Source organism: Desmodus rotundus, chromosome 10 (genome assembly GCF_022682495.2).
Source record: "Desmodus rotundus isolate HL8 chromosome 10, HLdesRot8A.1, whole genome shotgun sequence".
In the NCBI taxonomy this organism is placed as follows: domain Eukaryota; kingdom Metazoa; phylum Chordata; class Mammalia; order Chiroptera; family Phyllostomidae; genus Desmodus; species Desmodus rotundus.
This window is the reverse complement of record NC_071396.1, coordinates 68,978,595-69,001,879: the sequence shown is the minus strand read 5'-3', so window position 1 is coordinate 69,001,879 and position 23,285 is coordinate 68,978,595. Positions and strand designations below refer to the sequence as shown.

Below are 23,285 nucleotides of genomic sequence, written 5' to 3'. Positions count from 1 at the left end.
TGAGCTGACAGAAGAACAATACAAAGAAATAACATTGGAAATCTGAGTTCAGCAGAGAAGAAGGCTGTGTGTGAGCAACTTGTTCTAAAATGGTGGTTTCCAAGTGTGGTCACCTCCTAGGAACTGGTTAGAAATGCAGCTTTTGGAGGACATACCCCAGGCTTACTGACTCAGATACTCTGAGGGTGGGACCTGCAATCTCTTCTCACAAGCCCTCCACGTGGCTCTGATGCAGCTAGTGTCTGACAACCACTGCCCTGGAGTGAGGGCCAGCCTCCTGCTGCACGGAAGTCCCACCTTGTGACAGAACAAGTTTCATAGGTACGTCAATGGCAATGTGTACCGGAAATGGTCATCTTCAGACGTGACAAGCTCAAACAGCCATGAGATAATGGTGACAGAGGCGTCATGTATGGCAACACAGAGAAAACCAATGCGAGCCAGGGGCTCAATACTCAACATACAGGAGCTTCTATGGCACAGACCCTATGCTAGGTAGTAATGATTCATAAAAGCATAGAGACAGTTTTGCCCTTAAGGAGGTGCAGCTCAGTGGAGAAGTAGGTAACTATTATGCAACAAGAAGAATCCAACTGCACAGGCATGAGCTCAGGGCTATGAGAACAAAGTAGACAGAACAATCAACACTGTCTTGAGGACACGTCATTCAGTTTTCATTTTTTATTCAACAAATATTAACTGAATGCATACTGTGTGCAAGGAGCTTATAATAGAACATAACCAAAAATCCATACCTTTATCCACCATAGATTCTGTGCAAAGGTGTACAATAAACAAGATAAATAAGTAAAATGCATAGGATGTCAGATGGCAGGAAGTATTACAGAGAAAATCAAGCAGATAAATGTGAGAGGTGATATGAGCAGGACAGAATCTGTAATTTTTATATATATTGATTTCTCATCGGAAAAAAATGGAGGCAGGAAGACAATTAAATATCTTTGAAGCACTGAAAGCCACAAAACTGTCAAGTAAGAAATTATATACTGAGGGTAAACATCCTCCAAAAACGTGAGCAAAATAATAAAATTTTTAGACTTAATAAAAACTGATTTTGATATATTTACCATTTCTTTTATAGAATACAGTTTCTACTCTTTACTACTTCCTCACACCTAGACAGTTCCTTTAGTCTCCTAAAAATTCTTTTGTAAAATCTTTTTTTCCTTTAAACATTTAAGTCTTTAAGCCATTTAGAATCTCTTTTTATATAGACAGGCAGTTTGGCAAGCATAGTCTATTAAATACCCATGCTTGGTCCGCCGGAATTTATTTACCACCCTCCTTGTATATTACATTCTCACGTCTCTTTCTGGTTTCTTTTATTGTGCTCCACAGAATCTTGGGTCACTACTACACAACCATAAGTTGGGGATGTCAGTATAAAATGTTGTTATCTAATTTAAAGTAAAACCAATTGGGATTCTGTTTTGGGATTGAATTAAATGCTAATTTGAGGAGAATTAACGTCTTTGTGGTATATTTTTTGATTTGTTCAGATATTCATAGGTACCAATAAGATATTCTAGTTGTGTTCATATGACGTCCTTCACTTTTTTTTTCAATTTATTCTAAATATTTTATACTTTATTGCTTTTATGGGTGTAGTATTTTTCCATTTTCATTTTCTAAGTGCTAATGACTGACATAAAGAAAATGAAGCTAATGACTTTTTATATTTATCTTCTATCGAACCACCTCAACATACTTGCATTAATTCTAATAGTTTACAATTCTATTCTCCTGGGGTTTCTAAGTATAAAATATCATTTCTCAATTGAGATCAATTCAGATGGGCAAATGTGGACACAGAGGAATGAAGGTAAGAAGAAATTCCCCAATACATGAAGGGGTCACTTTAACAACAGGGCTGAATGAAGACCAGGATTCCTGAGTGGGCCTAGTTCTGTCTTTAGAAGAGAGTAAAGAATTAAGGAATCTCAAAAAAAAATCTGAATATTGAAATATTCAGGCAATGGTGAAGGTTACAGTAAAGAACACACTTATATGCAGATTTCCCAATGTTACCTGATCTCTCCCCTGATGTAAGGCAGGCAGATCTATGAAAACAATTTTACTCACTGAGAGTCCTTAAAGAAGAACCACATAATTATGGGCTGATATTAAAATCCTCACCTATGCATACCACCCTGTAAGTCATCAAATTAACAGGCATTTATATAAGAATGGCTATATTCTCTTCAGAAAGTGATTAATTCATATTTCCCTTGACCTCTTCATCTATTTATCATAGAAACACCTCATGAAACCTGTTAAATATAATATAGCTCCAGGTGATACTGCTACTTTCACTAATTCAATTAGTTCTATCAGAATTCAGATTCTTCTCTATTCAAGACATCCCCTGCTAGGCTGTAACTGATGGACATACTTACAATATTATTCAAGATTGTTTTTTCTCTTGACACTGAAACTCTTTCAAATAAATTCTTTTCCAAAATCATACCTTAACCTCATAACTTTCTAACCTTTCCAAGCAGCAAGCATTCTTAATGAATGTAAATTTAAACTCGAGGAAGGAAGACTGAATTTCAGTTCACTAGCAGACCATTTTGGAGACTGAAGAATAGTTTTATTAGTTGAAAGATATATTAGCACTATTTAAAGTTTCAACATCTAAACATAGTTTTAGATAAAAACATCTAAAATAGTTTTATAAAATTAAATTCCTAGAAAAGCGCATTCAAAGCTATCAGTGAAGATTCCAATAGTCCCATATAGCATCTACAGAGCCCGTTAGAACTCTTTTACAACGAGAGCCCCTCCATCCTGACTCAAATTATAATGTTGTATAAATGCAACAAGAAATTGTAATAACTGTAGATCTAATGACTAACAAACCCCAAATTATGTGCGAAAGGAGCGCAGTAGTGACACTGTTCCCTTAGCAACAGGTACAAAACAATTCCCATCTCCTGTAAGAAAGCCCGAAGTGATTCTGCAAGATAGAACTTGTGGTCCACAGAATAACAGCTTCCCAAAGATGTTCATATCCTAATCCCTAGAGACTGTGATTATGTTATAGCATATGACAAAAGAGATTTTGCAGATGTAATATATTAAGCCCTTGAGATGGGAGGTTATCTTGGATTATCCAGGAGGGTCCAATGTAAACACAGGGGTCCTTAAAAGCAGTGAAGCTTCCCCAACTATGATCAGAAGACGTGACTCTGAAAGAAGCATCAGAGAGATGCCACCTTGCTGGCTTTGAAGATGGAGGAAAGGGCCATGAGCTAAGGAGTGAAAGTTTCTCCAAGAAGCTAGAAAAGACAGGGAAAGAGACGATCCCCTAGTGCCTCAAGGAGGAACGTGGTCCCGCCTACATGCTGCCTTTAGCCCATTGCAATAGCTGACAGACACCTAATCCACAGAACTGAAGATAATAAGTTCTGCTGATGGAGTGGTTAAGTTGTGGCTATAGGAAACTAGTACAGAACTGGATGTCAGAAATAATAATGATATTTAGTAAACTTCAAATTTACTACCACAATGTTTCTGAATGCCCAGTAACTGTGAAAATGAACCAAAAAATCATATTTAATTTGCCTAAAAATATAAGAAGTAATCCACAAAAAAATAAATTAGCTTAGGACAATAGTTACCACATAGTAGGAACTGCATTCTCTCTGACTTAAACTGAAGTTCACTGTAGATAATACAGAAATTATAAAAACAATCAAGAGAATGCACCCACAGCGAATATTTTCCCATGTCTTTAAGCTGATGTTCAGGGAATTAATTTCTAAGAGCACACGTAGACAGTACCAAAAACCTGTCACTACCTTAGCATTTTTTATACAGAAAGCTCATGATGTTAACGCTCCAAAATAGTTTAAATATAGTCATGAAGCTTCAAGGCTGGGAGGCATCTAATAAATCAGCTAATCATTTTAAAGATGAAAGAAGTGATTTCCCCAAGGTTCAGTTTTGGCATAAACGTCTTATTTCATGGGCCCATTACCCTGATAAGCCATAAATGTACACTAATTTAAATAGCTGGTTTCAATTCCCAAGCATCCTTTCTATGTTTTAAAAATCATCAATAAAATACCACTTCCTTGTCAAATTAAATCCTGAACTACTGAATTCAGATTTGCTATTATAAAAAATTAATTATGACAACTATCTGAAAAAATCATTTCTCCTAGGATCTAAAGCACTGTGAAGACAACTACAGATAATTAAAAGTATCAAATAAATAAATAAGTAAATAAATAAATAAAGGCAAACCATGGCTTATATTTGGTAGACTACTTTTCAACATATAGAAAAATTAGAATAGTGTCAAAAACTTCTAAAATCTGACTTTATAATATTTCATGCTTATTTGCAGAAAAAATCTTTCTACTTCAAAATCTGTCACATAGATAAATTCATTCTGAGTACCAGCTTCGCACAGAGTGCCAGGCCCTGGGGCATGTGGAGAACAGCACGCCATGCCCGCCCCCAAGGTGCCTGCTTGCCCAGTGTTCCTTCCATGGTTCTGAGAGCTCTACCTGGGTTCTGGGCTGGCTTCTCTTCCCCTCCCCTCCTGAGACGTTATCCCCACCCTCTGCTAACTGCTCCCCTAGAGAGGTCCCCCTGTACTCACAGGTTCATCTCTGACCCACACACTTGATAACTGCCAAATCCAAACCTGCTCCTCAGATTCCTCTCACCAGCTTCTGACCCAGGCCCTTCAAAAGTCCCACAGACATCAATCTCCTCATGAAAACCTAGCACTGTCCCTCAAATGTGGTCCATTTGTTCCTTAAGTCAGTGAATGGTATCTACATGGGATCCAGTGATCCCTACTCCAGCCCCTATCAGCTGTTAACTAGGTCCTGTGGCTCCTACCTCCGACGTCTTTGGCATTTGTCTCCTCCTCTCAGCCACGCCCAGCTCTGTAGTCGATGAGCAGGCCCATCTCATCAGTTCTTGGCAGTACATTGGTCTCTCAGTTTGTCTTCTGCCTACACCCTCTCCCCATCCTACTCCAGGGATATCTCGGGAGTTTTCTCTTCACGAGAGGATAAAAGTCTCCTGCCCAAAGCTTCAAAGTCTCTTTAGAAATTATGGCACAACCCTGGCTGGTGTGGCTCAGTGCATTCAGTACCAGCCTGCGAACCAAAGGGCCACCCATTCGATTCCCAGTCAGGGCACATGCCTGGGTTGCGGGCCACGTCAGGTCCCTAGTAGGTGGTGTGCCAGAGGCAACCACACATTGATGTTTCCCTCTTTCTCCCTCCTTTCCCCTCTGTCTAAAATAAATAAATAAAATAGTTTTAAAAAAAGAAAAAGAAAAGAAACTATGGTACAATGTCCAACCAGCTTAACACAGCAAACAAGGTGCTTCTCCCATTGACCCATACCAACTTTCACCCTCACCAACTGCATCCTCTCTTCACTTACTCAACAAATGCTATGTGCCAGGCCCCATGATCACACAGTGAACAAAAACAGACATGACATCTCACTCACAAAGTTCAAGATCTAATGGGGAAAATCAAACAATCCAGAATATAATTATAAACCACATTAAGTAATTTCATAGAACAGAGCACCTTGACAGCATACAACACACAGTCTGGCCCAGCATGGGAGATCAGAGAAAGCTTTCTTAACAAGAGAGGGGGAACACTCCAGCCAGGAAGTGCAGCAGGTACGGATGTCCACTAGCAGGACCTTGAATAAAGCCAGCACTGTCAGAGCACAAGGGATGAATGAGCACATGGCAGGAGATGAAGCCAAGAAGACAAGAAGGTGCCAGATTCTGCAGATGTCAGACGTCTGAGTAAAGATTTGCTCATACATTATCCTTTTGCTCATATAGCAAAAGAAAAATAGGGATGTCAACAGGAGCAGGCTTGTGTTTTGAAAACAGTAAAGTGGCTGCATTGTGGAGACTGGGTTAGGTAATCTCAAGAGTACGTCTTGGGACATTAGCTGGGACATCCAGGTAAGGGATGACAGAGATGACAGTCTGGACTCAAATGGTAGAAGGAAAGATGAAAAGAGTACAAGGACTGGATAAATAGTCCAGAAGCAGAAGCAACTGCACTGATGACAGACTGCCCGTGGTATGTGAAAAAAATAAGGAGTTGAGATGGCCACCCAAGTCCTGACTTGGGCATATGATGGGTGGGCCAGTTGCCAAAGTAGGGAGGACTTCCTATCTCAAGGACCGTTGGGTCTGAACTTTTCTAAGATGAGAATGACTTGAAATCTAACATAAGATCTTTTATCCCCAAATAATTGATACATTTCTCAAGCCTTCTGAACATTTGTATATCTTTATAAATCTGTATGCCTTTTAAATCTGCTCAAATTATTAAAGAGCAAACCTATTCCACTCTCAGTTTCTCATGTTCTTCATTTTCTTCAGAACAGTCACAAAATATTGACAATAATCTTCTATATTCATTTAAAGTGTTTTTCCAACACATTATTTCCTATATCCCAAAGAGGCATTTCAGGAAATGCTGTCAAAAACATATCATGCCACTTCCTGTTATGTAAGGAAAGAACAACCAAATGACTAGTTAAAGGTTTAACTTCCTATCTGTTCCTCAAAGTAAAATAAGTTCTTTCTTAACTAGGATAAAAACACTTTAAAAATGCTTCACCTGGTGCTAATGCTTTAGAGCAAATAATTTTACAACACTTCTTTGGGAATATTTTAAGTAAAATATGATAGCCCATACCAAAAGACCCCCAAAATTATTAAAAACTAATGCATAAATTCCCTGCTCAAACTGTTTAAGAAAAATACCATTTACTGAGTACCTACCAAGAGCCAAATAAATCATAAACATTTTGTCATTTAATCCTGACAATTTTAAGAAGAGATTGTAAAAGTGAGTAAAGGAAAACCTCATTAAAAACGGACCAGGGAGCCATGAAGACGAGGCTCTCGTGCACACACCCAGCACAACTCACTTTACGTATTCCAGCAAGAAGCAGCTTACTCTACATACCTGTGCAGGAAGGAGTAAGGTTTTCTCCTTGACCCACAACAACTTAGCCAACAAGAAGCTGCCACAACCTGAAACTCTCACTTTCCTCCAATAAACTCGTGTTCGAAACCACCCCTACCATCATCCCCGCTGCCTTTATAAAAGCACGCTCGTCCCGTCGTTCTCCAGACTTGCCTGGGCCTCACCATAGTTTGCTTGTCCCAAATTGCAATTCTTCTACTAGTGCCGAATAATCTCAATTTTTCTGGTTAAACCACTCATTCTTCTGTTTTAAAAGCGACAGGATATTACCTATTACTACCACTTCACGAGCAAGAAATTTAAGGCTTATTGAAGTCACACAGCCAGTAGAGTGGCAAAACCAAAGTTCAAACAAAGTCTGATTCTAAGAGCACACTCTCTACTTCTTTCCAAATATCAAAAGAAGTCATTATTCAGAAAGAATAACTTAAAGCCTGGACTTCTAAAAGATAAAATTTACCCTGGACTCAAGACAAAACCAAGGCCCAATACCCAAGGCCCAGGCTACCTGTCGATACCTACCAGCCCACGTGCACCTGGCCTGAACATTAGGAGAGTTTCTATGTATTGCATTATAATGTCCTCTTGTGAAGTAGATGCTGTGTTAGAGGAAAGCTCCTTTTTAAACATAGGCTTCAATTATGCAAATGGAAATCAGTGGAAAAAGAAGATTCTGGTTGTGAACATGCCACGAGAATTTCTACTCTACAAAGTGAGCCACTATGCAAATGCAGCTTTGTCCTTAAACAACTAAACACTAAAACAACTAATAACTTTAGCAAAGTAGCAAGAACACATCTTTCTGGCTTTTGAGGGAAATCCATAGGCATTCTCTGGAGGCTCCAACACCAGACCCACATTTGTCCCCGACGTCCAGACTCAAAACACAACTGTCATACTTGACTTTCCCCTGTGCTTCACAACTTTGGACTTTATGTCAGAAATGCAATGGAGGAAAGTCAGCATTGGAGCCTGGGAGAACAGCGAGGGTTCACAGTTGAATTCAGGTTTGAAGTGGACAGTAAAAGGAGAAAAGTACTCTTATACAGAAAGGCAGACGTGCCAGATGACTATTAAGAATGTAATCACCTGGCGCATCGAAGCCTCAACCATTCGTTATCCACTGACCCACACATCTCACCTTGAAGGGAAGAACAGACGGCTGGGAGATATAAGCTGGACCTCACACTCCTCACCACCCAGACACTTTTCTTTTTTTCTGCTTCAGGAACTCCCGATTTTCTTCTGTTGTCCTCTTCAAGAACAGAATCCTGGTCTTCTTCCTTATCCTCCTGTTCTACCCTTCACCTTCGGAACAACTCCATTGTAAAGCCATGTGGGGCAGAACAAGGTAGGCATCCACGTGGGAAGATGGGGGATGCTCTACAGAAAACATCAACACGTGGGGGGGGGAAGTTTAGCACAGTGTATCATAACCCAGGGTGAGTGAAGTGAGCGAAGTGTCTCCACAGACAGTAGAACGGCACAGAGCAGGGAATGGATGAATCCAAAACAAGGTGTTGAGGGCATCCACCTGGGGGAGCCAGTGGAAGCCCAAATGGGGCCAGGAGAGCGCCTCCTGGATGGGCAGTCTGGTGCAGAGCATAGGTTTAGGGTGAGGTAAACATCCCCTAAGGAGAGGTGGCCTGGTGTGGTTGCCAGAGCAAACAAGCTTCAGGATGGCATCCAGGAAGACACCACCCAGAACAGTGGAACCGGAGTGGGACGAGTCAGCAGCAGCAATGAGAGAATGATTATACATACAGAGAAATTAAGCAAATAAACCAATACATTCAGGATAACAGGAGCCATGTTTCTTACTGTCAAAGACTGAGATTCAAATATATAAAGGGGGAAAACTAGAGTGAATCTGTGGGATTGGGTTGGAACTGGAGGTATCACTGTGTTTCAGGGATTTGAAGATATAGAGATTGATACATGAGGTCTGTCCCGAAGGTATCCAGCCATGTAATAAGAAAAAAAAAAGAGCCATTTATTGAAGAAGATACAAAATACAAGAAATATTGTATACAGGACAATATGCCTCAGTCCCCTTCAAAGCAGGCACCTTGCGACTTCACACCGTTCTCCCAACAACCATCAGCTGCCCCATCATATTTTCCTGAATCTCACTGATGGTCTGAAATCTCTTCCCTTTCAAAGGTGACTTTAGTTTTAGGAAAAGCCAAAAGTTGCAGGGTACCAAATCTGGGCTATGGGGTGGCTGAGTCACCTGGATGGTTGGATATTTCATCAAAAATCTCTGCAGAGACATGATGCATGAGCGGGCATGTTGTGGTGATGAAGCTGCCAATCAGCAGTTGCCAATAGCTACGGCACTCTGAATCATCCCAATAGTTTCTGCAGAGGAATGTTCAAGCTTAACGCTAAATTTGATGCAGATTTGTTGCTCCATTTGCTCAGTCATTTTGAATGCGACAGCCACACAGTACACATGCTCACCCAAAGGCATCTACCACCCCCACTTAGTACAGTGAAGTCGTCATTGTTCACACATGCACATTCCAGTCCACTCTCCTTGGCTGCCACGTTACATCGATGTGGTATTAACTGTTCTGATTATATTTACAATGGCTGGATTTTTCCAGACAGACCTCATATATATCTACAGTGTGGGGCAAAAGTAGGTTTACAGTTGTGAGTATGTGAAACATAGTTAATTCTTGTATTATTATTTTTTAATTATTGTGTTATTTTCCATACAAACTGTATGGAAAATAACACCTACTTTTGCCCCACCCTGTACATGTGTATATTTTATATATGTATAGTGATATAAAGTATGTGTATAAATACACACCATATAAATTTCTATGTTTGTAGATACCTGTATATGAATGTACAAATAGTCATTCCTTAGCTCTGTCCACTGTCAGGGACTAGAAGCAGTGACAACCTAATAGTAATGAACACATTTAACCCCCAAAATGAAAAAGAACCAGAGCTCTTTGGAGAAATTACTGACTCAAGATCTGGGTCAGGGACAGTACAAGCTGTGCCTAAAACATGTTATGCCAGAAAATATGTTAGTGCTCAAAGAATAAGGGAGAAATATCAAAAAGACACCAAAATCAACTCAATGGTGAGCTCCGACTGGCCAAACTAGAGTCAATTTAAGCACCAAAATAATGTCAGAAATGGATTAAAATCTAATGAATAAAATAAGGAGTATAAGTCCATATTGACAGAGAGAGTAAGAGAGAAAAGGGAAAGTTTGGTGAAAAACAAGATATTTATAGCTTATAATTACCTCTTTATAAAACATTTATTAATTTCAAAAAATCTGTAACTTTACAGTGGAGAAACCTGGAAGACATCACTTTAATCAAGAGATCAAAGTTGTTATCAGAAATGGAGCTAATCAAAATCAAGTGCTATCTGATATGCCACAAGAAGAAAAAAACATCACTTCTGTAATATTTCCCTAAAGACGCATAACCATAATGTAATCATGATGAAATGTCAGACACACCCAAAACGAGGGACATTTACAAAATAACTAGCCTGTAATATTCAAAGTGTCGAGCTTGTGCAAGTCCCGATCAGGCTGAGAAACTGGTCCCAACTGAGGAGACTGGAGAGACAGGACAATTAAGTGCAACACACGCGTGTTCTCACCTGGACCCTCACTCTACACACAGCATCATCAGGATAACTGGTGAGACCTGAAGGGGGCCCAAAGCTTGGATGGCAGTAATGTATAAACGTTAAATCTCCTTCTTTGAATGGTTGCACCAGTTACAAAGCACATGTTATTATCTATAGGAAATACATACTCAAGTATTTGAGGTGATAAGGCATCAGGCTGGAAACTTACCGTCTAATTCAGGGAAAAAAATATCTTAGTATTGCACGTAAACTCTTCCATAAGTTTGACATAGTTTCAAATTTTCTTAAATGTGTTTTTAAAAAGAATGCTTTCAATCTACAGTGCTAAGAGAGCACAGGGAAATGAAGCAGCCATTAAAAATAGTTATTAGCTAATAAGCCCATAGTCCAAATGAAATGTTTCACATGAAACAGTTTAAATTCAAACAAATACTGAAATGCCCCCTAAGATGCAGCTTTCATCTCAGTAGCAAAAGGTAATTATGATAAACAAAGATCAAATAGGCTTTAAAAGAGCAAGGCATGTTAGTGGAAAGAATCTTTTGATTCAACCTCAAAATGCAACAAGCCTCTGGTTTTAGGGACAAAATGAGGAACGCCTGCAGGAGCGGGTGTTTACCGGGCAGGAGACCAGGAGACGGGTGCCAGCAGCCAGGCCCTCCGTGGAACTCTGGTGGCCCGCACAGTGCAAAGTCCTCACCGAAGCCTCCACTGGAACTTAAGTGCTGCTTGGTGACAGTTTCTTTTGCTAAATCAATCTGAACATCAAGGTACTCAGTTCCCTTTTCAGAGTCCAATACTCTTATTATCCACCAGGGACCTCTAATGACAGATGTGGTAGGATTTAGTGCTGCCACGCAGGACGGTTTGAAAGCATAACAATCTGAAGGCTTCTCAGCCACTTCTTTAATGAGCCAAAATTTTAATAAGGTGTCTACTTTCATAATAAAGAATTCAAAATGGCCATAAAAGTGGTCTTTATAAAACAGAATATACGAATACAGGTTCTTGCCTGTAGGGGAACTCACTGAGATTGCCATATGGCAATATGGCAATATTTCCAGCAGCAAAGGCTTCTGGGAAATGTTGCACTCTTAACTCCCTGCAGCCTCGGGCTTGGCGGACTACTCAGAAAACTAGAATGCCACCCAAAGGTAAAAGCCATGCCCCCAGGAAGGAGGCTAATGAATATATATTGTGATAACTGGCAGATGTCATCTGTTAACCTAGGAATGCACTGGTCTTTCTGGTGGTCCACAGAGACTACATGCCATATGATTTTACTATTAATCCCCTGTAAAAGAAGAGACCCTGTCCTGGGAGGGGGTGGGTTTATTCCCAGCCAGCCACGACACGGAGCAGCTGCCTTACCCGTGTATATAAGTTTCTCCTATTAAAGCTCTTATAAATTTGAATAAGGCTACATGTCAGTTCTTCAGAATTGATCCTGAATTTAGACTTTTGGGGATTCCCCCAACACGGATCAATCTTTGTGCTTTATACAATTTTATTCACTGATAATCACCTACTGACTGTCTCCAAGAAGAAAACAAATGTGTTCCTTTCCTTTGTGAGAATATACAGGGTCCAGCACAAATAATGCCCTTTTTTATTACAAAGTCTTTTATTACAAAATCATAAGCATGTAATTCTGTAACAACAATATCACACTCAAGCACACCATATGCCATTTCAGGTGAAATGTTCAAATTAGAACTATAGATTATTACACCCATATTATTAGCCTACCAACCACACTCAAGCATGTTACTTCCGCCGGACCCTGTGTGAATACACGTACAAATTCACCCAGTAGTGACAGAATACCACAGGCAAGGTTCGGCAACTAAATTGATTAAATTCAAAGGTTACCTTTATAAATCAGTATCAGGAGCAAAGAACTTATTTGAAAGTGTATACTGTAAAGTATTTGTTACAGAATAGTATTTTTACTAACATGCATGTGGATGCTTCAGTTATTAAAACTGCCCCACAAAACATCCACTTCTTAGGAAGAAGGCCCCTGTTTTTATCCTCAGTGAAAGTTTCATGGCTCAATGAAAATGTGATTTTTTAAGTTCAAAGTATCCAAACGCCTAAATATTCAACTGTGATTTAAGGATAGGAAATCCCATGTATAATAATAAGAACGGACTAAAGTAAATTGACTGGTTTTCCCTTTTCTGATGTTGATACCCATTTTTAGGTCACAAATTACCTTGTGGGAATGAACAGATCTCTCACAAAGTTTATAAAATGCAGACATTAGTTCTGCTAACATAATTATTTTGCAATTAAGTACTTCTGTCATTACACCCAGGAAGTAAGCTATTTCCTCTTAAAAAAAAAAGACAACAGGGATAATTCTCAAGAGGCCATCTTTGAGTCTTTTAGAATCACTTAATAAGCCATATCCTCCACAACAGAAACTACTTCCTAAAACTAAGCACTTTGAAAGCTGTGTTAATTCTTCTTTAGACCATGTGGATAATTAATGCTTCAGAGGTTTAGTAAATTATTACTCCAGCATACTAAACAATAGATCATATTGCAAGGACTGAACCCGATTATATGACTTTCTAAAACAGGAGTGTCAAACTCATTTTCACCAGGGCCACATCAGCCTCTCGGTTGCCTTCAAAGGGCCAAAATAATTTTAGGACTGTATAAATGTAACTACTCCTTAACCGTTAAGGAGTTGAAATTACATTCGGCCCTTTGAAGACAACTGCGAGGCTGATGTGGCCCTGGTGAAAATGAGTTTGACACCCCTGTTATAAAAGACGCCTAACGTAAGTGGGAGATATAGCATATTGTATAACTGAATTTTTAAATACCAAATGTCTGATTATTTTTTTCTTATTTCTTCATATATTACAGATCTTCTGTCAGTTGCAGTTGTAGCAAATATGTGCTAGTTTGTTTGCTATTTCCTTTTTAATTTTGTTGATTATAATTACAATGTTCTTTGTTGTATAGAGTTTAATTTGGATGTGTATACATCTCATTGTTCTTTATAATTTCTTCTACTGTTTTTATGTTTATAGGGACCTCATGGCCCTAACTCAATCAAACAAATATTAGCATTAGTGAAAGAGAATACTTAAAATTTAGAAGGAGAAAAGCCAGATCACCTGTCCAATTGAAATAATCAGTTGTTTTTATTTTGGAGACTTCAAATGTAGAGGTCTGGAATTACTAGTGATTGACAATACCAATTCTACAAATTTAAATAAACATAATTATTAACAAATAATACTTACTGAGATAAACCTTCTCTCTTAAGGGTATTTTATGACCATTGTTAATTATTTTTAATTACCAGGTAAGCTCAGAGAGTTTCCAAAAGAAACAAAAAGAATTAATCTCAGGGTATGACTATATCAAGAAAAACCTAGTTCAGGCAGGCCCCAAGGAAACAGGGGCTGTATTAGACACCATTAATATTTTAATTATTAGCAGTTACTTTCCCCATGCCATTTGTCAGCAAGATTCCAGTTTTTTCTACCTTTGTCTTAATAGCTATGAAGAAAGGAGAATGTTAAAGTAGAAAGTATAGATGAACATAGACAGTTCACAGGCTTTTAGAACTTGCTAAATTCGGGTTCAAATCCTGGATGCACCACAAACTAGTAAACTTTACTCTAAATAAGTCAAATGGCTTCTCAAGGCTTCATCGTCTGTAGCAAAGGAGTTAATGTTAGTGACACAGACTGATCATTCAATAAATTATTTTCTAGTGATTTCCAAAGAAATACCTTGCTTCTTATAAAACCACTACCAAGAACTGAGTGTTTTTCAGTATAATTTTCTGTTCACATATAAATGTATGTGTAGTTTTTATTTTTTTGTAATTATTTTTAAGACATAAGATAAATGACTAAATCCCTTTTGTTTTACAAGTAGCCTATAGTAAAAATTAAACTACCTCCAGAAACTAAAGGAAAAAAATATCCATTTTAATACTAGCACCATTAGGACAATAGGCAATTTAGGGAATAGTTCCCCTTAAGTCACTCAAAGTGGTAAAAATATGTTACCTCAAAAGACCCTCCAATAACTCAATTTGCATTTCAACTAACAGTTTGTAACATCTCTATACACAAACCAAATCTCATCCTTCTAAACACTGAGCTATCTACGTTCCACAGCTGGGAAAACAGCAACAACAACATCAGATTTGGAGAAGAATAAACCACAGGGTGAAGTTTTTGAGAATGAACCAGTAACTATAAAACAAGTATGACAATGGAAGAACAACAGCAAAAAGTTACTTCCCATTAAAACTATTTACAATAAACATATAAACATGTAGTTGGCTGTAATGAAACTATAAAAACTAAATTACTAAAAAATCTTAGTTTTAGAGACTGAACTTTTTTTTAATCCTTACCCAAAGATGTCTTCATTGATTTTAGAGAGGAAGGAAGGGGGAGAGAGACACGCATGGATGTGAGAGGGAAAACATCCATCAATCAGTTGCCTCCGGTACCCACCCCAACCGAGAATCAAACTCGCAACCTTCTGGTGTATGTGACGACGCTCCAGCAAATGAGCCACCCAGCCAGGGCTAAACATTCTTAAATGGTTGGCCTACCTCTGCTTTTCCTTTTGTACAATCAATGCTTCAGCCATGGAATAAGAGAATCTCAAACAATTTACGTTACTATGAATACATAGCTGCAGGGAACAACAACATAATAAATCACAACCTCTGAGGAGAAAATAAATGTTTTAAAAACACCTGCTGTTAGGGCCAGGTACAGTCCAAACTTATTTCTGGAATTCCAGAGTTGCATAACTGAAGTATATTTCAATGGAGATGAACATCAAGTTACATAATTATCAAATTACCATATTCTATTTTGCCTTTGTAGCAAAGAACATGATCAGACCGGGGTGACAGCAAGAAAAAAAAAAAGAAATTTAAAGCAGCATATTTTTCTTATAGTAGCTTTTTACTTTAAAAGTCACTTAGGGAGAAGGCTACAAATTTTCAATATTGAGTCCCAAGGCTAAGCAATATAAAATGATCTTTAAAAACCTAAATTCTTTGTTCTCATTTTACTCAAGGTATTTTTAGTTTTACCCATTATTAAAAAAGAAAACGTTACTCAACAAACACTTAAGATACTTTAAAAGATTATTAAAGAAGAATTATAAAATTTCTGTGCTTTCTGCCCATGGAGAACAGCACAAATGTTGGATATTCAACTACATTTTACAAAAAGTTTAGTAATAGTTGTCTGCTTGTATAGCAATAATCACAAAATATATGGAACATATATTCCAGGGAAATAGCATCTGCATTTTTATTTAAATTTAAAGCATCAGAGAATTAGTTAAATATTCAAAAGCTGTATTAATAACCATAATAAGGGATATTCAGCGTAGAGCAAATGTAAAATCTCATCTAAAACACGACTTCAATACAAAAGCACAAATGCTATCATTAGAACAGTAAACCAGTCTGGAAAAGCTTAAGTGAAGAATTATAACTAAAATAAACAGGATTTCTTATTTTCTTTTCAAAGGGAAAGTTTCAAATCAAAAGTTGTTTTACTTAAAGTTCTTAGGAGCTTCAAGCTTTCTCTTGATGTATATATAAGGTGGGGCAAAAGCAGGTTGACAGTTGTTCATGTTGAAAATAACACAACAATTAATAAATAATAATAAAAGAATAAACTCTGTGTTTTGCATACTTACAACTCTAAACCTACTGTTGCCCTATGCAGAATTTGAAAATCTTGGATCACACTGATAAAGTCTACAGAAGAGTATGTAGCATGCTGTTGATAAACAATATTATTGTAGACTTAATAAAACTACAACAACTAAAGCTATCTACTGAAAGCTTCATTTAGAAGTTGTCCATTGTGAACGAAACTATGAAGGGTGGTGGTCATTACCGTGACTCAAAGGAGCTGCACTGTCCCTGGGCTTTTCTTCTTCTGGGCTTTGCTCCTAGAACACAGAAAATCTGGTTTAGACCGTATTTTGGGTTAACTGTTTGAAACACCGAAAACTAACTTCCCTGTTTGCAGGAAGCCAAGCCATGAAAAGCACCGTAATGAAGGGGACAGCAGATCAACAGCCAGTGCCCTGCAGGTGGGTGTACCAACCCCAGGACTAGCACACCAGGATCCGTTCAGACACAGGAAGAACCCTTTATTACTGTTGTGGGAGAAACACAATTTTCCTCCTACCCCTCTAAGTTCTTCTGGCCAGACTAATAATCAAACTGATATGAGACAGATTAAGAGGAGAAACTGACCTAACTTATGATGTATGTACATACAAGGGTTCCATAAAATATGAGACCCAAGGACAGGTAGGGCAGTTAAGGCTTATGTACCATCTTTGACTAAGGAGAAAAGGGGAGAGGGATTGTGGTTTGGGACTTCAAAGACCAGGAAGGCAATACAAATGGAGACAGAACAGTAAATGTTTGGTAAATAAATATTTTCTGGCCCATCTCTAACAACGAACATAGAGAAGACTTTGTTCAAAGGGGCCTTGCTAGATTCCTCCCTGTCTATCACACCAGTTCATATTAAATCATAGTTACCTATGATAATAGCTCCCCTTCCCAGGGCAGGCCCTACAGTTTGGGGGGCAGTTAGCTGGAGAGTCCAAAGCCTTTTCCTGACTCTTTTGTTTCTTGAAAATAACCAGGCATGTTTTGGGGTGGAAAACTCCATTACCCATTGCTGTCTTAATTCTTTGCTGGCTAAAATACAAGAGAAGGTAAGGTTCACTGGCAGTTAATATTGACAAGAGCACTTTTATAACAGGATCCCTGGGCCTGGCAGTCATGTAAGACACAGGCTAACTAAAGAGGCATGTCCCACAATGTCCCACAACAGAGCTAAGTCCTCCTTCCTACCTTTGATTTCAGCATACCAGGCCCTACTACAGTTTACAAGGCTCAGTTAAGATAACATTACCTAATTTTAGCCAAACTGACCTTCACAGAATGGACAAATGACTTCAAAGATTCCTGGGAAGAAACTACACAGACCAAACATGAAGGACAATACAGGCAACCAACTAGGAGATGGCAGAGCTTCTCTCCACAGAGGAAGCAGCTCATCAGGCACACTCCCACAGCAATCTTGAAGGAAAGTTGACCATTTAGCAAAGACTAGGGGAATCACTTCTATTCTACAAGATACTCACAATAGCAAAGAGCATTTGTTAATATATATCCAGACAGATGTTTGATTTACATAATTTTGTGGCCATAATCCATGTATGCCCCTTACGAAAATTCACTTACAAAACTCCTCAAGAATTGGGGAACAGGTTTGCATTTTAAAAATCTTCCCAATGAAGGGTTTCCTCGGCTTTGAACTCACTTTTAGAAATAGAAATATGTAGGACTTCCAGCCAAGATGGAGGCGTAAGTAGACACAATGTGCCTCCTGCCAGAAAATCAAACTGTAGGGAAGTCTGACAACCAAAGAATTAAAGAAGAAACATGCATCCAGACCGGTAGGAAGGGCAGAGACAGGCAGCTGCGCGGAGAGGACTTGTGGCAAGGCTGTGGCTGGGGGCAAGGCAACAACTGGTGGACCGGGCAAGCTGGTGGATTGCAGACTGGGAGGTCCCACATTTGTGTGTGGATAAACAGGGAAGAACAACTGGGGAGCCAGATAGGCCAAGCAGCCCAGAGCTCCAGTACGGGGAAATAAACCCTCAAACCTCTGACTGAAAATACCTGTGGGGTTTGAGGTGGCAGCAGGAGGAACTCCCAGCCTCAGAGAGAGTTCATTGAAGAGACCAACGCGGTCCTAGAACATATATAAGGCCACCCACCCAGGAATCAGCACCAGAAGGGCCCAACTTGCTTGTGGGTAGCAGGGGAAGTGACTGAAAGCCAGCCAAGAGTTTAGCAAGTGGCATTGTTCCCTCTCAGACCCCTCCCCCAAATATAGTGCCACAATGCAGAAACATGGGTTGCCCCACCCTGGCAAATACCTAAGGCTCTGCTCCTTACAACATAACAGGCGTGCCGAAACAAAAATATGGCCCAAATGAAAGAACAGATCAAAGCTCCAAAAACAGAATTAAGCAATGAAGACATAGCCAACCTATCAGATGCAGAGTTCAGAACATTGGTAATCAGGATGCTGACAGCATTGGTTGAGTATGGTCAAAAAATAGAGAAAAAAGTGAAGGCTATGAAAAATAAAATAAAGGAAAATGTACAGGGAACCAACAGTGACAGGACAGAAACCGAGACTCAAATCAATGGTTTGGAGCAGAAGGAAGAAAGAAACATTCAACCACGACAGAATGAAAAAACAACAATTCAAAAAAATGAGGAGAGGCTTAGGAACCTCCAGGACATCTTTAAACATTCCAACATCCGAATCACAGGGGTGCCAGAAGTCGAAGAGGAAGAATAAGAAATTGAAAACTTATTTGAAACAATACTGAAGGAGAACTTCCCCAATCTGGCAAAGGAAATAGACTTCCAGGAAATCCAGGAAGCTAAGAGAGTCCCAAAGAAGTTGGACCCAAGGAAGCACACACCAAAGCACATCATCATTAAGTTACCCAAGATTAAAGATAAGGAGAGAATCTTAAAAGCAGCAAGAGAAAAGGAGACAGTTACCTACAAAGGAGTGCCCATAGGACTGCCAGCTGATTTCTCAAAAAGAGACCTTGCAGGCAAGAAGGGGCTGGAAAGAACTATTCAAAGTCATGAAAGGCAAGGACCTACATTCAAGATTGCTCTATCCAGCAAAGCTATCATTTAGAATGGAAGGGCAGATAAAGTGCTTCCCATATAAGGTCAAGTTAAAGGAGTTCATATCACCAAGACCTTATTACATGAAATGTAAAAGGAACTTACCGAAGAAAAAGCAGATCAAAAATACAAACAGTAAAATGACAACAAACTCACAACTATCAACAATTGAACCTAAAAAAACAAAAGCAAAAATGAACTAAGCAAACAACTACAACAGGAACAGAATCACAGAAATGGAGATCACCTGGAAGGTTATCAGTTATCAGTGGGGAAGGGGAGGGAGGAATGGGGGAAAAGGTACAGAGAATAAGTAGCATAAATGGTAGGTAGAAAATAGACAAGGGGAGTTTAGGAAATAGTATAGGAAATGTAGAAGCCAAAGAACTTATATGTACGACACGTGGACATGAATTAAGGAAGGGAGGGGGAATGTGGGTGGGAGGGGGTGTGCAGGGCGGAGGGGAATAAAGGGGGGAAAATGGGACAACTGTAATAGCATAATCAATAAAATATATTTAAAGGAAAAAAAGGAAATATAAATATGCAATACTTTTGGTTTGTTCCCAGGAAAACTGACTGTTATCAGAGAAGGTGAAAATTCAGCAGCTGAAATATACAAAAGCCTTCGCATTACTGATGGATGACATTGAAAAATGAGTATCGTGATTTAATAATTGTGTCCAACAACCATCTCCTCAGTTTATTCCTCTATATCTTTGCGACAGGTCTTTTTAAGCTATGAGTAGGGTGACTGAGTATCATTTTTCTAGGAATGATCTGGTCACAGCACTGAAGTCCCGCACCTGAGCGACTCCTCCATTCTCGAAAAGCCAGGATGGTCAGTTATCTTAGCCATGACATTCATTAAAACCAAACCTAAAAAACCGACTTCAGATAATGGTAACAAAAAGCTTTGAATCAGGCTTTCAAAAAAGAATCATGCATATTAATGTTAGTGAGGGAAAACTCATCTTTAACTAATAAAATAAATAATATTAATTTCATTTTTATATTACACTTTTTTTAGTTCCTTTTTTAGTCCACGGCTTTAATGTACTGAGTAAAACATATAATTTTAAAATAAACAAATAAACCACATGTATCAAGATAAAATAACAAAGCTTCTTTATGGGTAAAGCAAACCAACAAGTTTGAAAACGACTGCAGGGGGCTGCCATTTGCCCATACGGCCACAGCCAGCTGAGTGTGACGGACTCATCGAGATGCCTCAGCTTGCTATCTTTCTGAACATATAATCTACTTTAGTTTTGAGTTTATGTGGTTCGAAGTGAAAATGTACACCTGTACACAGAAACAAACAATACGGTGAAAACTTTCCTACCTCTCCTCCCCCATCCGGCCAACTCATACTACCTCCACCCACTAATCACCGTTACCCGATTCTAATATATCCTTGCAAAACTCTCTTTATAAATATACAAAGAAACATAAGTATATATTTTTATTTTCTTGCTCTCGTGCACAAAAGGTAGCACATCATAATACTGTTTTCTACTTCTCTTCAGTTAACAAACACCTCGGAGATCATTATCCTGTTCTAAAGAGCGCTGTTCTCTGTCCACAGCTGCACAGCATTACCCTGACTGCATGCGTCACGTTTGTTCAGCGGCTCCATATTCATGAATGTTTAGGTTGTTTCCTACCTTTTTTCCAGTCATATCAAGCCGCAGTGAAAAATCAGCACATATGTCCTTGGCATACGTGCAAGGACGTCTATGGAACGACGTCTGAGGCAGAGACTTGCAGTTTCCTGCTGAGAAGCGCTGCCAACCTGGGCTCCACAGGGGCTGCTCTACCGAACAGTCCGTCCCTAAGCCTCGCATCAAGGCCTGTTTTCCCACTGCCGGGACGAAAGGGGGTGTTATCAAAGTTTTAGAATTTTGCCATGATGGCAAGTGAAATATGGGATCTCACTCTAGTTTTAATTTATACTTGTTTCACTACGAGGAAGTTGAAGATTACTTTGTATATTTAAAAGCCATTTGTATTTCCTTTTTCATGAACTAGATCTTTATATATTTGGTCCATTTGTCTGTTGGAATGATTATTCATCTTTGGTCTTAATAAATCAGAAAGATTATTCCTTTCTCTACAATATGAGATACATTATTTATTTTTTCCAGTTTATATTCCCCTTTTCTTATGGCAGTTTTTAATGTGCAGAGATTTTTGTTGTTTGTTTCTTTTAAGAAATGGAACTACTGCCCTGGCTGTGTGGCTCAGTGGACTGAGTGCCGGCCTGTGGACCAAAAGAAATGAAACTATAACAGTTTTCCTTTATGGTTTCTAGATTTAAGTAACAGAAAATTCTTCTTAACTCCCAGATTATAAACCTTCTCCTTTGTTTGTCTGTTTCTTACATTTAAATCTTTGATAAATCTGAATTTGTATTAGGACGTGATGTGGGGTAAAGTCGCAGTATTTTTGAAGAGTAACCATTTAGTCGTCCCAACACCACTTACTGAATAGTTCTCCTGCCCTAGGATGCGTGTTATACATCAAACTCCTTGAGCATTTCCTCCTCCCCCTGGCTTGTCTCTTCACTTGCTTAGTTCTTCTATTCCAGTACAGTGCCTTTCCTTCTCTGTGAACCTGTTTCCTAATCTGTGTCTTGGAGACAATCATAACTTCTTTACTGGATCATTTTAAGAATTAGAGATCCACAGCACATGACACACGGCAGACCCTCATCGTAGCTATCACACTTATTTTGCCCGATTTCAAACTGCTAAGACATGTCCTGTCTCAAATATTAAGTTAGACTCCCTATTTATGTTTACTACCTGAAGAAACATATCTCAAATGAACAAAATATCTGATAAAATAAGAATTCTGAGAGAAAAGTCAAGATTTTAAAACCTGAACTGAACTAATTATCTATTTTTTTTTAATTTATTAAATGTATTTATAGGCCTAGAACTGTGCTGGGTTTTAAGGACGAACATCATCAAATACAATTTCTGATGTCTGTGCACTGACTGGCCATGGTTTGACAGTTCACCATCTGCTGAATGGGTGGCTGAGGACAAAGGAAAGATTGGGCTTACTCTGCTGTTCCCGCTCCCTACACATTCTCACCCCACCTGTGATAACACTGCACTTCCTGTCCTCCCTGCACTGCTCTAAACTCACCTTTGCCTGCCTGTCTCAGCCCCTCGCCCCGAGCAAACCATCACGGCTGCTCTTCTAAGGCTCCATCTCACCTACCGTCTGTGTCAGTCACCCCCCCACTCCATCCAGTCCACTGTCAGTTTCACAAACATGACAACCAGTGGACCCATAACTCCCTCCATCAAGTTTCAAACATGCAGATCCAAAGTCCCCAGGCAAACCTTCATCTAGATGCCCTACAAGCTCCTGAAAGTAAATACTTACAAAATGAATTCATCATTTTACACTCGAAGGCTCTTCTTACCCCCTACAAAGTCCCCTGAACTCACTCTGCAGCTTCTTTCACCCACGCTTTCTCCTCCACCAGCTTAATCCCTTTTTGGTGGACAGGGTTCTCAGATGACCCCTAATGAACCATGCCCTTGTAGAATCTCCTCCCCTCAGTGGGGGTGAAACCTGATGCTTGCTTCTAGACCTCAGTATACGGCAAAGGTAGTGGTACAGTCACTCCCTTGGTTGCATTACTGTATGTGACTCCACCTCAGCTGACTGGATAAGAGGGTCTCCTGCTGGCCTTGAAAAGGTGTGCTGCCAGGCTGTGAGAGGGCCACGTGGACAGGAACTACAGGGCCTCCTGGAGCCAAGGGCACCCCAGCTTGACAGCCAGCGAGAAAGCAGAAATCAGTCCTACAACTGCAAGGAACAGAATTCTGCCAACAACTACAGGAGCTTGGAAGAGGCCCGAG

General features: G+C 39.3%; 1 protein-coding gene across 1 annotated transcript in view; it reads right to left on the bottom strand.

The window, feature by feature from the left end:
• Positions 1-23,285, bottom strand: part of L3MBTL4 (L3MBTL histone methyl-lysine binding protein 4) — a 413,756-nt gene that overhangs the window by 300,435 nt on the left and 90,036 nt on the right. The window contains exon 4 of the mRNA XM_053913420.2: positions 16,559-16,613. Coding sequence (XP_053769395.1) covers positions 16,559-16,613 — 55 coding nt within the window. The remainder of the gene's footprint in view (positions 1-16,558; positions 16,614-23,285) is intronic.